This window comes from Epinephelus fuscoguttatus, linkage group LG23 (assembly GCF_011397635.1).
Source record: "Epinephelus fuscoguttatus linkage group LG23, E.fuscoguttatus.final_Chr_v1".
Lineage (NCBI taxonomy): Eukaryota > Metazoa > Chordata > Actinopteri > Perciformes > Serranidae > Epinephelus > Epinephelus fuscoguttatus.
The window spans coordinates 6,081,465-6,099,201 of record NC_064774.1 but is presented as its reverse complement, the minus strand read 5'-3'; the positions used below and the strand labels follow the sequence as shown (position 1 = coordinate 6,099,201).

The following is a 17,737-nucleotide window of genomic DNA, read 5'->3' as shown; positions in this document are numbered from 1 at the left end:
AAAACTTTGTTTTTTAAAAAAAGGATAAATATAAAAAAAGAAATATATGAATAAATAAAGAAACTTGTTAAAGAAATAATAAGAGTATTGTAAAATATATGGAAAATGAACAAAAATTAATAGAAAAAAATATATAGCAAAACTGTACATAAATGGACAGAAAAATATAATATAAAATATTAAATATTTATCATCCTACTTCTCTACACTGTTATTATCATGAACACAAGTCAGACACAAGATATAAAGTCGTTTTGTCTTGTGGGGAAGAAAAACATCAAAACATCCACAGAAGTCATTTTTATGGAACAAACTAACCTTCTGAGGATTCCTGGACCCGAGACAGTCGGTCAGCACTGATGGATGTGATGAGCTGAGGAGTGGTGAATGAAGCAGGAGCGCCACCTGCTGGAACCAGCACTGTTCACAGCTGCACAATGTGGAGTGTGAAACACTGCGACAGAGAGCAGGGCTACATCTTCTTTGCTCCCACAGGCAGCTCGCAGGTGTCAGACACATTTAACACTCTTTAAAACCTTTCCCAGATCATTTTTAAAACTAAATTCAAAACCGATTTTTTGGCAAACATTCTTTTTCTTATTCAAACATTGCATAAAGTACACATGTGGTCCTGTGCAGAGGTGGGATGGGTTCATCCACATTTTGCCAGCAGGTACAAGCACAAAGTAAAAAGACGATCAGGTCCAGAGATGGTTGTAACATTTGTGACGTCAAAAATGTTTTACACAGAACACCTCGACTCATTTTGACAAATATAAGTTATTCAGTTATTAAATTAAATAAGATAAAATATCTGTCGCTATTAAAACTTCACCAATTCAAAGGCCTAATGTTTATAAAAAATTGAATTTCAGACATTTCAAGACTTTTTAAGGACCTAAAGACAAGCATCCCAGAGTGCGACAACACGCTAAGCTAACATGGTGAATATTATACTTACCAACCACAGAGTGTTAGCATGCTACATTAGCATTTAGCTGATAATAAAATAACGTTTGTAACATCAGAAATCTGAGTTTGACAGAACAGCTCGACTCAATTTGACAACAGGAAATTTAAAATGGATATATGAATTATGATTATCACAAATTCAAATCTAACACTTTTTAATGACTTTTAAGGTCTAATATTCATAAAAAATTAACTTAAGACGTTTAAAGACTCTAAAGACGTGCGCCAGATGGACCTTACTGTGGGTCACCACTCCAGTTACAAACATTTATGACTCATTTTGACAGAAACATGGTAACATGTGTTATTCAGGTTAGATTACTTCCTGCTGGTTGAGGCCAGTTGGATCTAAAACGTATCGATGCCTCTTGGAGACAAATTTAGCACCAATTGTACAATAACCAAAACTGAAGAAAGAAAATTTTGCTCATGACTTTATTGTAACATAAAACATGATATTTTTTGTCAGAGTTTGGCACAGACACACGAGGATCAAACCGACAGCTCGGTCTCTACTGCTTCTTGGTGTGAGTCAGTCGGTGGGTGGTGAGGTGCTGCAGGAGTCTGAAGCCTTTCTGACAGTGTTCACACTCAAACGGTTTCTCTCCTGTGTGAATACGGATGTGTTTGGTGAGGTTGCTCTTGTCGTTGAATTTCTTCCCACAGTCTTTACAGTCGAAGGGTCTCTCCCCGGAGTGGATCAGGCAGTGCTTCCTCAGCTGCACAGCCTGCGTGAAGCACTTGCCACACTGGGAACAGCGGTATGGTTTCTCCATTGTCTCGCAGCACTCGTGACTGGACAGCTCTGAAAGGTCTGTGAACTCCTGCCCACACAGGGAGCAGCGCAGCGGTTTCTCCCCATGAGTGAACAGGTGTAACTTCAGCGCTGACGGGTGGGCATAGCCTTTGTCGCACTTGTTGCACTTGTAGGGTTTCTCGCCCGTGTGGCTGCGCTCGTGGATGATGAGGTGCTGCAGGAGCCGGCAGCCTTTGCCGCAGTGTGAGCAGCAGTATGGTTTCTCCCCGGTGTGTATCATCTTGTGCTTCTTCAGGTTGTTCCTGACGCTGAAGGCTTTGGGGCACAGGTCGCACTTGTAGGGTTTCTCTCCAGTGTGGGTGTACTGGTGCGCCGCCAGCGAGGCCTGGACCCTGAACCGCTTCGGACACAACTTGCACTGGAACGGCTTCTCGCCCGTGTGAACGCGCTCGTGCTGCCTCAGTTTGGTCAGCTGCTTGAAGCTTTTCGTACAGTGGCTGCAGTGGTGCGGTCTCTCCTCAGAGTGACTGAGCATGTGCGTTTTGAGGTCTCCCCTCCGGGCGCAGGTTTTGCCACACTGCTCGCATACGAAGGGTTTCTCCCCCGTGTGGACGAGGAGGTGCTGCTGGAGCGTGTGCAGCAAGTAGAAGCTCTTATTGCACTGTTTGCAGGTGTGACACCTCTGTCGTGGGGATGTTGCTTTATCCTGGTGATTTTCACTGTCCTGTGTGTGAATGCGTTCATGCAGCCTTAAGTGGCGTTTAGTCCGGAAGGTCAGGCTGCATGTGTCACAGGAAAACGTCTCCTGCTCTGCCGGCTCGGACTCTGGCTGGCTCGGTGTACCTGTTGTCGTGCTGCAGTGGTATCGCCGGTGTCGGGTGACGTTGCTCCTCCTTGCGAAGGATTTCCCACAGCGCTCACAGTGATGTCGGGGTTCACTCTTCTCTGCTTTGTCTTCATTGGTCCAGTCAAGAGAAAGAGAAATACACAGAGTTAGAATCCAGTTTCTGTCAGAGATCACTGTTACAGCACAGAGCTGCAGTCTTTATTTCGGTGCTTTAGATTTAATCTTTGGACAAAAATCTGTTTTCTGAAGAGCGAGAGTGTAAAATCAGTAAGACAAACACCACACATGTTCATCTGTACAGAAACATTTACCTCCACCTCCGGCCTCAGACGCTACATCTTCAGCCTCTTGTTGCTTCGGTGTGGAGACGCTGTCCTCGTCCCGTATGAACCACCTCAGCCCATCTGAGCCGCCGCCGCCGCCGTCCTCCTCCCAGTTGGGGTCATTGTCGTCATCACACTCTGACTCTTCTTCTTCTTTAAACAAATCTACCTCCGCTCCGATATCGGTGTCATGCCAGTGTGGATACTCAAAACAGTCGCTGGCCTCCTCTTTGAACTCCACCCTGATTCTGCTGTGACTCTGCTGCTCCTCTGCAGGATGGAGGAGCGGCAGGTTCAGTCCTGGAGTTTTCATGCAGTCCACCACGCAGACAGACGGCCGCCTCGATGCGAGCACTGAGAGCTCAGGGGAGGAGCCTGAGGACAGGACACAGTGGTTTATAAAGCACAATTCATACACTCTTAACGGGTCTTAAAGAGCTCCACGTGCAAGACATGATATGAAATGGATGCAGTGAGTGACCCGGAGTCTGTGGACACGACTCAAACACTGAACCGAGTTTCTTCCCATTTGGCCGTACGAGCAGGAGTGAGGTTAACAGCAAAACCACAGAGGCTGCACACTTTCAGGCTGTCAGTGGTGTAGTTAGCATTGGTTAGCTTGAGGGCTAACTTGGCTACATTACAGGAGCGACACTGTCAACCTGAACTTCCCGCCAAGCCATCGTTACGAGCACAGATGATACAACAGAAGGTAAGACGCCGAGTGAAAGGAAGTGAAGTGAGCACGTGATGCTGTGTTTCTGGAGGGACCCTCGTGTCAGCTGCTCACCTGTAGACTCCATCCTCCCAGCAGGTGTCTTCAAACAGTCCACCAGAGAGACAGACAGCTGCTTGAAGCCGAGCAGAGACAGCGTGCTGGGCGATGCCATGATGTCCACCGACAGCTGCTTGAAGCCGAGCAGAGACAGCGTGCTGGGCGACGCCATGATGTCCACTGCAGTCGCTCTGAGAATCAATACCAGACGCAGATCTGAAAGACAGAAGATTGAACTGAAGCAGCTGAGGAAACTTTTATACACGAGTTTAACGACAAAATAATGTTTCTCTGAATATCGTCTGCTCCCCAACATGACTCTGACAGCGACAGTTATTACGTCATTTATCATTCCAGCTTCACAAGCTTCTCCTTTGAAACACGTTAATATCATCATGTTAATAACTGTCAGTTCATGCAGAAAATAATCAGCAGATTAATCCGTGATGAAAATAAATGAGCTCCTCCAGCTACAGCAGTCAAATCCTGCTTCTCCATGAATGAATGAGTCATAATCATGTAATGACATCATGTAGGGTAGTCACTTTAAATACTTTAATTACATTATACTGATTACATTTCCAGAGGTGTGGAATTAGTACTATAACAGTAAAGTAAAGAACACTTTCTCCACCACTGTCTGTTAATCTCAGTTTAATTAGGGTCCAGACAGTCCTGCTCGTTCTTTCTTCTTCTTCCCATGCACGAAAAATCACCAAACTTTGCACAAAGGTCCAGTCCTGTGCCAGATTTGCTCAGCTGCAGACACAAGTCAATAGTCCTGATGGTGGCGCTACAGATAAGATAAGAATACTTTATTGTCACTGTTAACATTGTCAGACAATATCACTGTGAAAATCTGTTTAGCAGCTCCTATTTGGCAGTTATACAAAACAAATAGGGAGTATTGCACTCAGTATTTTAGTGTGTTTCCAGTGTCAGTCTTTGGGTGGGATGGGTGGGGTGATGGCTTTGACGGCCTGGGGAAGAAGCTGTTAGTGAGTCTGGCTGTTCTGGCTTTAAGAGAGCGGTATCTCTTTCCAGAGGGGAGGGGGGAGGATAGGGAATGTCTGGGGGCAATGTGGTCCCGATGATCTTCTCTGCGGTCCTCACCACCCGCTGTAAGTCCTTCCTGTCCTCTGCGGTGCAGCTGGTGAACCACACTGTGCAGCAGTGGGTCAGGACGGACTCGATGGAGGCCCTGTAGAAGTTAACCAGCAGTGGGCGGGGGAGGTGGGCCTGCTTTAACTTCCTGAGGAGGTAAAGTCGCTGGTGGGCCTTCCTCACCTGATAGGAGGCGTGGACGGACCAGGTGAGGTTGGCCGAAATGTGGAAACCAAGGGTGGGGGCTCAGTCTTTTTGGATTTTCTGAAATCCACAATAATTCCCTTGGTTTTGGCTGTGTTGAGGTCCACCAGTGTGTCAGGAGTTCGACCTCCTCCCTGCAGGCTCGTTGTTCCTAATCAGTCCTACAATGGTGGTGTCCTCAGTGAACCTGATGATGGTGTTTGTGGGGTGGATGGGGGAGCAGTCATGGGTGAAGAGGGAGAAGAGGAGGGGGCTGAGGACACACCCCTGTGGTGTTCCGGTGTTCAGGATGAGTGTGGAGGAAGTGCGATCTCCTATCCTGACGTGCTGAGGTCTGTTTCTGAGGAAGTCCAGTGTCCATGCGCACAGTGAACTGCCTAAGCGCCTACAGCAAGCGTCTTAGGTTCAAAACTTTGAAGATTCACAACAAATCAACCGCATGTGTTCCAGCTTCGCAACTTTCACCAAAATGTAGAAGAAAGAAGAAACTTTTGTAAATTTAAACCTATTGCGAATTATGAAGTTTTTGAAAATTCTTAAAGCTCTCTCCTCCCACAATTTTTGCTCAGTTGACACCAAACCTGCTCCAGAGCATCTTCAGCGACAAACTGTCCTCACAGATTTTTCGATCTATCAGAAACTGAGGCTGCAGCGCACCAAGATGTTTACAGCACACATGTACTTGCAAATTCTTGCTGAATAAGTTTTCAATGTTCATGAAAAAAAAGGACATAATTTTGGAGTCATGGCGGATGATGTTTGGCAAATATGAGAATTTTATATCAAAAACTGAATTTTTGGCAGCAGTTTGAATTCTGTCCTCACGTGACCCATCGCTGTCAGTGGGAACACAGCAGGTTTTCACTTATGGAGTAAATCAATCAAATTAACATGTCCATGCTGTCTAGATGCACATGTTGTCTCGTCTTGATTCTTGTCTTCCTATTCTGCCTCTTGTTGCTCAGCATTGCCTCAAATTGCCCCGACCTATGCTTTTATCTTCTTGTTGCCGCGTCAAACACTTTCATTTGAGCTAATGTAGCTATTTAAATACAGTTTATTATCATTATCATTGGTTTATAACCGCAGTGACGCTGAGCTCACAACTTTAGCACGTGTGTTGATGTAGCTCTGGGACAACATGTCTGCTGTGTGTCTATGAAGCTAACTTTAGCTTAGCCACACTTTGTGCCTCTCGTGTGTTAGCATTACACTCAAGGTTCATATCGGAGCTAAGCTTGGCCCTGTCAGGCTTCCGTCCGCCTCCATCTTCCTAATTCTGGCCCAGTTTCAGTCACTGTTCCTGCACTGGAACACCACACAGTCAGAAACACGGTCACACTCACCACAGCGAGCACACCTACTGTCCTTTCATCCTTTCATGGGGCTAGCGTCTGAGCTACACCGCTGCTGCACACCAACATCCGGTTCGTATCCACATAAATAAACTTCCGCTCGTGTCTTTAAGCTTTCAAGTTGTCAAACAAAACGAAAACGTTGTTTCCGGTCTTTTCAAAAAGACAATTAAAGTCCTAAAGCGGGAGGAGCGCGAGCAACACATCAGACAGAGGAGCAGCTAATGAACTGATTTTCAAACACAAGAGCGTCTTTGTTTACTTCCGGGTTTAGTGGGAGGAAGAAGATTTCGACCAATCGGCTACGACAACGACAAGGGGAGCCGCGTTATTGGAGAGTTTTGGCACCAATCGCTGTGTCGCTGGTTTACACGGAGACGGCGTCTCGTTCAGGACAAAAATAATTCAATAAGCGTTTTAAAAGTTTTTGTTTTTTTTCCTCTTAATGTAATTATATGAATATACAATCAGTCAGAGGGACATTAGGTACAACAGGAAGTGATGTCATAATAATAATAATAATAATAATAATAATAATGATAATGATAATGATAATGATAATAATAATGATGATAATAATGATAATAATAATAATAATAATAATAATAATAATAATAATAATAATAATGATAATCTGTCTGTGGAGCAGCTGCAGACTTTTTATACCTTATGACATCACACATTTGAGTTGTATCATGTTTACTAATATTTTCTGACTGTCTTAGACCAGCTGTGAGAACAGGTGTAGTTCCCCTTTACAGTGTTTACTTGAGTTCAGACTGTCTGTTCTGGGAATTATTGCCAAATGCGCATATATGATGCATAATTTGCATATTTAAACATAACATTTCAGTTAACGTGTAACACAAAAAATAATTATCTAAACGTGAGTAATCAACTGGGGAAGTTCCATGGTGACAGTACACACCTGCAGTGTCTTATGTTTGCTGTCTATAAAAGCCATTTTACCTCACTAACACCTATACAACCAAACTTTCAAGTTTTAATCCATTGTAATATTCTGAAGGTTCCCATATTTATATTCATATCTACATGTTCCTTTTATGTGAAGGGTGTATGTAGTGTAAATAGTATTAAGTGTGTAGTTGTGTCTAGTGCTTTGTATTTTTCTGATTCTGATATCTTTTTGTATTTTATCTTTATTCTGTAAGTATTCTATCACTATTCAACTTGCTTTTCTATCTGTGCTATGTGAGCTGCTGTAACATGTGAATATCCCCATTATAGTTTTATTTCATTTCATTTCATTTTTCAAATTTTATTTTACTTCATTTCATTTCATTTTTCAAATTTTATTTTACTTCATTTCATTTCATTTTTTAAATTTTATCTCACTTCTTTTCATTTCATTTCATTTTTAAAATTTCATTTTTAAATTTAATTTTATTTAATTTCATTTTATTTCATTTTTTAAATCTCATTTTATTTCATTTTTAAATTTTGTTTTATTTCTTTTTTATTTTATTTCATTTCATTTCATTTTAAATTTGATTTTACTTCATTTCATTTTATTTGATTTTTTGAATTTCATTTTATTGTTTTATTGCATTTTTTGAATTTTATTTTACTTCATTTCATTTCTTTTTTCTTTTTTAAATTTCATTTTATTTCTTTTTTTAAAGTTTATTTCATTTTTAAATTCTATTTAATTTAATTTCATTTCATTGTTATCATATTTTATTTCATTTCATTCTTTAAAATTGTATTTCATTTTACTGTATTTTATTTCATTTCATTTTATTTCATTTCATCAGGGTTTTTTTTTTCAGATTTATTGAGTGATAGAAAGAGATAACTTTTTTTACTTATTCTTGACAATGGGGCCAAAACCTTTTTTTAAACTCTTTAATCAGGCGGTGAAGATTAAACTGAAAACTATTAAACCTCCCAGTGATTTCTTTTTTTCTTTAACACCACACATGAAGGATGTCAGAGGTCAGATCTGACGGAGTTAACAAAAAAATTATACACAGCGTTGGCTTGGATCCATCAGGGGTACAGAACATATCTGTTATATCTGAAACACACTTGATAGAAATATTATTTAATTAATTTATTTATCAAAAAAAGAAATCAGTACCTGAGCAGCAGTCACACCTGTTTGGAAACCAGGAAGTGAGACAGGATGTGATGTCGCTGACTCCTTTGTCCCAGATCAAATGATGATGTTGTAGAAATCTGATGGAGCTGTCAATAAACCTGAGATTTTCATATAAAGTATATTTTATGACTATAGCAGCACATGTTGACGCTGATGTCATCAGCACATGCTGCTAGCTTTAGATCTTGAAGGCTTTTAACAGATTTCTTAAACGTTTTCTGGCACAGGGGAAGTTTAGGAGTTAAAAATAATGAAATCAGAACAAATTATTTTATAAATCATGTTTATTTCATGCATATAAATCCTTAGAAAAGTCATGTTTAACCCCTGGTGGGAGAGGGGTCATGGGGTCATCAGGCGGGCACCTTCCTTTATTAGTGTATCGTTGATCAGAGGGCTCAGTGGTGACACCTGGCGCCCCAGAGGCTTAATCATATTCAACATGAGATGAAGCTCACAGCTCACAGCTCTGAGCTCCTCCGTGTGTCTCTCCTCTGAACACTAGATGGAGCCACGTCATCAGTTTGAGTCTCTGCACAGATTCACATTAATCATCTGTTATATTTAAACAACAAACACTGTGACCTCGTGACACAAAGGAAGATAAACTACAGCACTGAGCGTAACAATGTGAGTGAGGAAGGTGTGTTTGGATTTGTAAATGTGCAGGAACGAGTTCAGGTGAAGCGTCGACACACAACATGTGTGTGTGTGTGCTGCTGTGACGCTGATGTTTCTGTATCCAGATACAAACGCCTGAAATAGATTGTGAGCCTCAGAAAGGAAAGACACCCCGCGGGTCCTCAGGCTGATAGCAGATAAAGACTTGAACAATCGATTGTACAAAACCGAACACACACACACACACACACACACACTCATAACGCCCACAGACACACACACACACACACACACAGATCCACAGGCTGAATGCTTTGATAAGTCGCTCTTTTGAAGACGGAGAGTTTTGAAGTCCCTTTGAAGGGACTTTTACTGATGTTGTTGCTTTGCGAGCCTCAATTAAATCCAGTTAATCATTTTAAATTCAAAGACTGCTTTTCTCATCCATAATGGATTCATGTGTAACGTAGAGGAGCTGCAGCAGGCCGGGCAGAGGAAGTGAACGTCTGTAACCCTCCCAGCTGCTGCAGGGCTGCACTTACACTCGTCACACTGCGCTGACGTGTGCGCTCATCTCAGATGTTATGGTTTTTGGCAGGAACAAAAAAAAAACATACATTTATACTTTTAGCAGCGTTTTCTAACCTTCTGTCCTCGGGGAGTCTTTTTATCACTTGATGTGAAAAACGAAATAAAGTGATTCAAATCTGAGAGGACAAACGTCCCCTCAGTTCAACTGCTGCACACTTACAGACATGCAACCTATGGCAGGGTGTCACACCAACATGCATCACATCATGTTAAAGCAAAGGAAGCACAGCCAGAGTGAAAGGTGCCGAAATAACACTACAAGGATAAAATGTTTATTTTGTCAGGATTACAATAACTGTTAACAGGCAACTGCAGCTCAGTCGCCACAAATACGTCACTTTTGTATGTTTACGCATCACATCAAGGTCTGTAAAGCCACGTTATATATGAGCTCCCTGTCATCAGGAGGTGGAGGGATGATGGATGACATGTCACCGAAGCGAGACGCCTGCCGAAGCTGCAGACCACTGTTCAAGACTAACAAACAACAAAACCACAAAACAAAACAGCTTGGGTGTTTTTTAGGGACCAGTCACTGTGTTTCCTGCAGCTTCATAGCAACTAAACGTGGGTTTTTATTAGCCAGACACAGCTGTGTTTCCAGCTGCTTTTCAGCTCCAAATGTGAGTGTTATTTTAGCGACCTGTCAATGTGTTTCTAACTAAACATGTTTTTTTTTAGTGAGACATTCCTGTGTTTCCAGCAGCTTTTTATCCTCTGAACATGGGTGTTTTTTAAGGACGTGTCACTGTGTTTTCTGCGGCTTTTAAGCAACTGAACATGTTTGTTTTTTTAGTGAGACATTGCTGTGTTTCCAGCAGCTTTTCAGCTCCAAATGTGAGTGTTATTTTAGCGACCTGTCAATGTGTTTCTGGTGGCTTTTTAGGCCCCTAACGTGGGTGTTTTTTAGGGACCCATTGCTGTTTTTCATGCAGCTTTTTCGCTCCCAAACTTGGGAACTGTCTCTGTGTTTCTGAGCACCAGTTGTGATATATCTGGTGAGTGTTTGAGCCCCTCAAAGAGGTGATTCACTGTGTGGCGTAACACTTTGAAAGCAGCCATTCTGCATCATGAGTACTTTTACTTTGGATATTTTAAGTACATTTTGTTGATAACAGCTTGCATACATTTACAATGATGTACTTGTACTAGTAGTGGAGTGTTTTTGGACTGTGGTATTTCTACTTGTACGTAAATGAAGGATCTGAGATCTTGAACGATTGCTATTGTTGTCAGAATGATTACAGTAACCCAATAAGTCTTCAGATGTTGTGTTCATGTGTAAATATACAGAGAGAGGCAGCAAATGCATCTCCCCTCTCCGCAGCCATCAGACAACAAACACCAGCGGACATCTTTGGGAGCATCTGTAAAATAAATCGCTGACACGCTCTGTTACTCGCTCTCTGATGGATGTTTCTGTATTTCACTCTGAAATCTGGATCGATTGCTTCCTGTGTGGAGAACGTTTCCCAGCGGCGAGAACACCAAACACCGAGCAAATCTCCTGTGTCTCAATTAGAGAGGATGATGTTTTAGTCACCGCTCCAGTTTGTGAGTTCGCTTTTGAACAGCAAGCATGTTGATGTCAGACACAAGGAAGCTTCACTTCGCCTCCTTTCTACACTTTAAACAAACTGATTAACAGACTGACGCTGCCAGCTGGCTGAGGCTGTGGAGGCTCTGTGTGTTCCCCGAGTACGGTGGCCCGGATGCTGCGTTTATCAGAGTCCTTCACAGCAAACTTTCACTCAAATCTCACCAACTTGCTGAAGTACAACAAGACTGATTCATTACTGCAAAGAACAAGTTCATCATGATCAGAGGCAACAGTGTCGGTTTGTTTTAAAGGTTGGTACGGAAAGTAACTGAGTGCATCTGAGGTTTGAGGTACTTTACTTGAGTATTTCCACGACCACATTGCACACAAGCGTGAAAAGCAAATATGGGTTTGCTGAAACATACAATAGCGAATAGCGACCAGCGAAGTAGCAGCCAGTGGCTAGTTAGCGAGCTGAGCTACCAGCAAGAAAAACAAAACTACATTAAAGCTGCAAGCAGCGTTGGGCAGGACCTCGAACTCACGCCGTTTCGGCCTCCAGCTCATGTAGACAGTTAAAGACAAAAGTTATAGACGATTTTAGACCCCAGCCAGTTTTGGTTTGATCTGTCTATGACATTCCTACAGGCCCCAGCGGTGTGTTGAGGTGGCGCTAGAGAGCCCATTTTGGCACTTTTGGGGTTAATTTTTTCATGTTATCAAATTTTTCGCCACACCTGACAAGCGTGCCAATTTTGGTGAGTTGTTGAGCATGTTCAGGGGGTCAAATTTGGGTTTTAGGAGACGGCGAGAGAAAGAATTATAAAAATAAAAATATAAATAATAATAAAAACAGCTAGGAAGCTTATGGAGTCAACACTAGACCAAGTGTCCGCTTTCAGTTTGGTCCCACTAAAGTACACAAGGGAAACTTGGCAATTTATATCGCAACCGAGCCATTTTTGAAGCAATGGCTCAGCAAAGGGTGGAGAACAGCTACAACCGTTCAAGCTGAGCAGAGCGATGTCAGTGTGGACACTGGACACACATATCAAAGGGGACCTACAGTATTAGCAGGACATTGCTGTGTTTCCAGCAGCTCTTTACCCTCCAAACATGGATGTTTTTGAGAAACCCATCTCTGTGTTACTAATGCCTTTTCAGTCCTCAAATGTGGGTGATTTTTAGGGACTTGTCTCTGTGTTTCTTGCAGCCTTTAGCCCCCAAATGTGGGTGTTCTTTTAGAAACCCATCACTGTGTTTCCCGCTCAGATAGTGGCATGAAAAGTGGTTGTTTCTCAAAGACACTGCTGCTTATCCAGCGGGATTGATTGTGCTTCACCAACTGGGGATTTCAAGCCAAAACATGATCATCTTCTACATGCCCATATTAAGGTATAGTCACAGCACCACCTACTGGCAACAGCAGCCTCATGTGACAAACACTGTCTGATTTACATGAAGTCTACATTGTGTGGTCGACACTTCACATGGACAAAACATTATGGTGCATTAAGACTGATTAGGGTTAGGCCCAAAAAACCTATTGGTTGTAGTTAGAAGTCCTCAGGCCTGGACTCTTATTGGACATGAGCAATTTGGGGCAGATTAGACAACGTACACCTGAGTTAGAGCAACTTCCTGTTTCATAGTAAAATACACCAAATGGCCACCACGCCATGAAAACTCAAAACTTTATCAACTTTTCATCGTTGATTTCTTAAGACTGTACAGACAAAATCTAAAGTAGATCTGATTGACTCTCTAGAAGGAGTTTGGTAAAGTACAACAGCTGTAAATGGTAAAAAAGATTGCAAAAATTGCACAGTAAATTCAAAATGGCCGACTTTCTGTTGGGTTTATCACTTGGCTCCAAGAGGCTTTTTTTGCACATTGTGTGATGTCACATCTGCCTCCAACATTTGTTACAATACATCTATGTGGAATTTAAAGTTGTGGGACTTTGCTTCATATATATATATATATATATATATATATATATATATGTATATATATATGGCTTCTAAGCTCTCCTGCACAATGTCCATTTTTGAAATTCTTATTGTCTTATTTTATACACATATATATACATTACATATATTTATATACTAAACTACATAAAACCTGAAGACATGAAGCCCTCGCAGGCTGAAACATTCAGTTCAGACTTTGATCTAACAAGGATTTATTTTGGATTCAAACAGATTCTAATAGATGCAGTAAAAGTGTTAATCAAGCTTGAAATCACCTACAGAGAAGAAGACTTAACTTCCTCTCATTGAGCCAGGTGAAATGCACCAGATGTCTATTTATTTATGACTTTATTTTGTTATTTCTTGCATCTGTTGTCACAGTGTCAGGTGTTTCAATGCACTTATTAGTATTCAGTCTGTGTGTAGTGGATCGACATTTTGACCCTGCAGGATTACAGAGATTTACATCCTCCTCCCCCGCCATCATCAAAACACTTTACAAGTTAATACCTCAGGTACACACACACACACACACACACACACACACACACACACACACACACACACACACAGATGCAGGTCAGGTTGCTTGGCGGTGGTTTGTGTGTTTTAGTGAAGACCCGGAGGATTCGAGTCTGCTGCGTCCCCGTTTGAAGAGACGCCGACATGTTTGCAGGGGGGTCCCAGCAGGAACCCTCTTCAGTCCTCAGATCATGTGAGCAGCTCAAAGGTTCCCCTCCTCCAGCTGACCTGCTTTCATGTTGCTCTCACTGTGGAGAGATCAGAGACCGAGGTGAAGGTGTGTAAGGATGAGCACATTCATACCTCCATATGTACATATATTGAATTTCCACATGTTAAACACATGTACATATGAAGTGAAAACATAAAATACATGTTCTCCCATATACAAACATGAGAAGCTTTGAAATTGGATGTATATACATATACTAGTCCATACCCATTATGTACAGCATACCATACCATGACTTAGTCATACCAAACATTAGAAACAACACCAACATTGGTCCACAGGGGGAGCCACAGCGATCGGTCGCATTTTAGCCATTTTGAAGCATTTTTCTGTTGTTATAGCGCCACCCAGTTGCCAATTAGAGTTAAATTTCTCCAGTCACCTTGAGGCGTCCTGTTCTACATATCTACCAAGTTTAGTAAAAATCCATATGGCGGTTAGGCCTAGATAAGAAATGAGCTCTCTAGCGCCCCCATTTTGTTTGATGGGCTCAATAATGGAGGGGTCCCCTCAGATTATGTGTGGTCATATGCCTACAAAGTTGCGTGGTGATGGGTGAAACCCTTGAGATGTTCTACACCTTTATGTGATGAGCCACGCCCTCCGCAATATTCATTGCCTTATAGAAGCTCAGTTTTAGGAAGTTTTCCAACTTTTGCCAAGAGGGAACTTTAGATATTGCTCCCTAGATTATGTTCACCCAGTTTCATGCAGATCGCTCAAACTTCCTAGGAAGAGATCCATTTGAAGTGTTTTTCAAACAATTCAAAATGGCGGAAAATCTATATAAGCGGAAGTTATGGGTTCTTGAGGCAAATGTGTTCCTCATGAGGAGAGGCATCTCTGTGCAAAGTTTCATGTCTCTACGACATACGGGGCATGAGATATGCCCATTCAAAGTTTGACATTTCAATCAGTTGCTATAGCGCCCCCCTTTGGCCAATTGATGTAATATTGCTTCATTGGCATCCTCCCATGACCCTCTACCACTGTGCCAAATTTCACATGGATTGACCAAGTCAGTGAGGAGAAAAAAAACGTGGAACACACACACACACAGAGTTTTCGTCATTATATACTTGCATGAACATATTAACTACATGCTAACATTGGAGCCCACAGTGCAGAAGCAGTGTTGGTCTTATAGGTGGCAGCTGAACTTGTTTGGCTTCATGTGCCACTGAGCAACTTTAACGAGAATGAACAGCGCCCCGTCTCCAATGCTGTATCCAAATCTCGTTCTACATCCATGGACCTGACTCATTCTCACCTAACGCGTCAAATACTGATGCTGGGTCAGTGGCCTGAAAGTTTGTTTGAGCCATCCACCTCTACCTCGACCTTGACCCACCCTGTGCTGACAATCTCACTCTTTATACAACAGCAGTTGCTCTGAGCTTCAAAAAATGCCGCTGCCCAGTGCGTCTCATACCGCCGCTAAAGGGTGCCCCATTGCATCTGTATCTGATGCCAACGGCCGCTGACCAAGTCTTTGTATTTGACGAGTTGGGAGTGAGACCAGGTTACGGGAGCGCGCCACAACTCTAGCAAAACTTTAACTCGAGCTGAGCTTTGAGCTGATTGCTAACAACGATTGGCTGTTGAATGTTAGCGATAGCTCATAATTAGCATCTCAAAACACTAACATTTACTGTGTAACATTTGTGTACACATGGGTATGACATCTGACACAGCTAAGGCTTAGCGTGTTTGCGTGTTCGTCATCATTCCCCTCCTTCATGTCTCCCTGTCTCTGTGCATGTTCCTTTCCTTCCTCCTTTTCTCCCTCCTCACTTGTTCCTGTCTCGTTCTCTCTCCATCTTTCCTCTTGACTTGTTTTCCTCTCTCTCTCTGTTTCCCTCACAGAGTCACGGACGGATGCTAATTGGCTTCTGATGCATTTTTAATGTTCAGCCACCCAACCATGCTGCCTGCCACCATGTGTGTGTGTGTGTGTGTGTGACAGTTAGATTGTGTGTTGTCAGTGTGTGTGTTGCAAAGTGTGATCATGCTGGTATTTGCACTGCCGTCTGAAGTAAATGTGGTGTGTGAATGTGCATCTGCCCGCATGTTGTGGTGTGTAATCTCGTGACAGGAAGTCAATTTGTACTCATCTGTTCGTGCTTCAGTCCCAGCGGACGCCTTAATGGCTGGCAGAGAGTGTGTTGGGCGACAGGAAGTCAGACAGGAGAGTTTCTTCTCCCGTCGCTGCTCAAAGTTTGTGGTTAACAGCTCTTCCACAATCTATTTGACGCTTCATTAAATGAACTCGTGGTGTCCGGCAAAGTGGGTCACTGGTGTGTAAGTGAGAGATTTCACATTTCTCTCTTGCTCTCCTGTGACATGGTCGACTCATGATGGACAGGTTTTATAAAACTGACTGAAACAGATGCAGCAGAACACGAGATATCATATTCCTCCTTGTCAACATCTGGCGCCTCGACCCAGTCTCACCCCAAAGTCGTTGAAAACGTGTGTGTGTCGGCTAAATGTAACCACGTGTGTGTGTGTTGGCTAAACGTAACCACGTGTGTGTGTGTGTGTGGGCTAAACGTAACCAAGTGTGTGTGAGTCAGCTAAACGTAACCACGTGTGTGTGTCGGCTAAATGTAACCATGTGTGTGTTGGCTAAACGTAACCACGTGTGTGTGTGTTGGCTAAACATAACCACGTGTGTGTGTCGGCTAAACGTAACCACGTGTGTGTCGGCTAAATGGAACCACGTGTGTGTGTTGGCTAAACGTAACCAAGTGTGTGTGTTGGCTAAACGTAACCATGTGTGTGTGTGTGTGTCGGCTAAACGTAACCACGCGTGTGTGTGTTGGCTAAACGTAACCACGCGTGTGTGTGTGTGTCGGCTAAACGTAACCACACATGTGTGTGTCGGCTAAACGTAACCACGCGTGTGTGTGTCGGCTAAACGTAACCACACGTGTGTGTGTTGGCTAAACGTAACCAAGTGTGTGTGTGTGTGTGTTGGCTGAACGTAACCAAGTGTGTGTGTGTGTGTGTGTGTGTGTCGGCTAAACGTAACCACACGTGTGTGTGTCGGCTAAACGTAACCACGCGTGTGTGTGTCGGCTAAACGTAACCATGCGTGTGTGTGTCGGCTAAACGTAACCACGCGTGTGTGTTTTGGCTAAATGTAACCACGCGTGTGTGTTTTGGCTAAACGTAACCACGCGTGTGTGTGTCGGCTAAACGTAACCACGCGTGTGTGTGTCGGCTAAACGTAACCACGCGTGTGTGTGTCGGCTAAACGTAACCACGCGTGTGTGTCGGCTAAACGTAACCACACGTGTGTGTGTTGGCTAAACGTAACCACGTGTGTGTGTCGGCTAAACGTAACCACACGTGTGTGTGTCGGCTAAACGTAACCACACGTGTGTGTTTTGGCTAAACGTAACCACACGTGTGTGTGTCGGCTAAACGTAACCACGCGTGTGTGTGTTGGCTAAACGGAACCACGCGTGTGTGTGTGTGTGTGTCGGCTAAACGTAACCACACGTGTGTGTGTCGGCTAAACGTAACCACGCGTGTGTGTGTTGGCTAAACGGAACCACGCGTGTGTGTGTGTGTGTGTCGGCTAAACGTAACCACACGTGTGTGTGTCGGCTAAACGTAACCATGTGTGTGTGTGTCGTCTAAATGTAATTTGTGAATCTTTCCTCTCTCTGGTCCTCCAACATGCCTCGCAGGCTCTGCCTTGACTCTGCAGCTTGGCTCCATCCCACCGTCTCTACGCTGCCTCCAGTAGGCCCCTCAGACTCAGGCTGAGCTCTGCTCCTCAGGCACATGA

General features: G+C 43.1%; 1 protein-coding gene across 2 annotated transcripts; it reads right to left on the bottom strand.

Moving 5' to 3' along the window:
• Window positions 1-1,419: 1,419 nt before the first annotated feature.
• Window positions 1,420-6,591, bottom strand: LOC125883421 (gastrula zinc finger protein XlCGF57.1-like). Of its 2 annotated transcripts, none has more exons than XM_049567693.1 (4): window positions 6,329-6,591; window positions 3,690-3,890; window positions 2,888-3,274; window positions 1,420-2,683 (listed from the first exon to the last, which is right to left on the bottom strand). In XM_049567693.1, the coding sequence occupies exons 2-4, from the start codon at window positions 3,844-3,846 to the stop codon at window positions 1,485-1,487; spliced, it is 1,743 nt and encodes a 580-aa protein (XP_049423650.1). In that variant the 5' UTR covers window positions 3,847-3,890; window positions 6,329-6,591; the 3' UTR covers window positions 1,420-1,484. The 2 variants fall into 2 exon arrangements, with proteins under 2 accessions (XP_049423650.1, XP_049423651.1); XM_049567694.1 differs by having other exon boundaries at window positions 6,343-6,591.
• Between the last annotated feature and the right edge of the window lie 11,146 nt (window positions 6,592-17,737).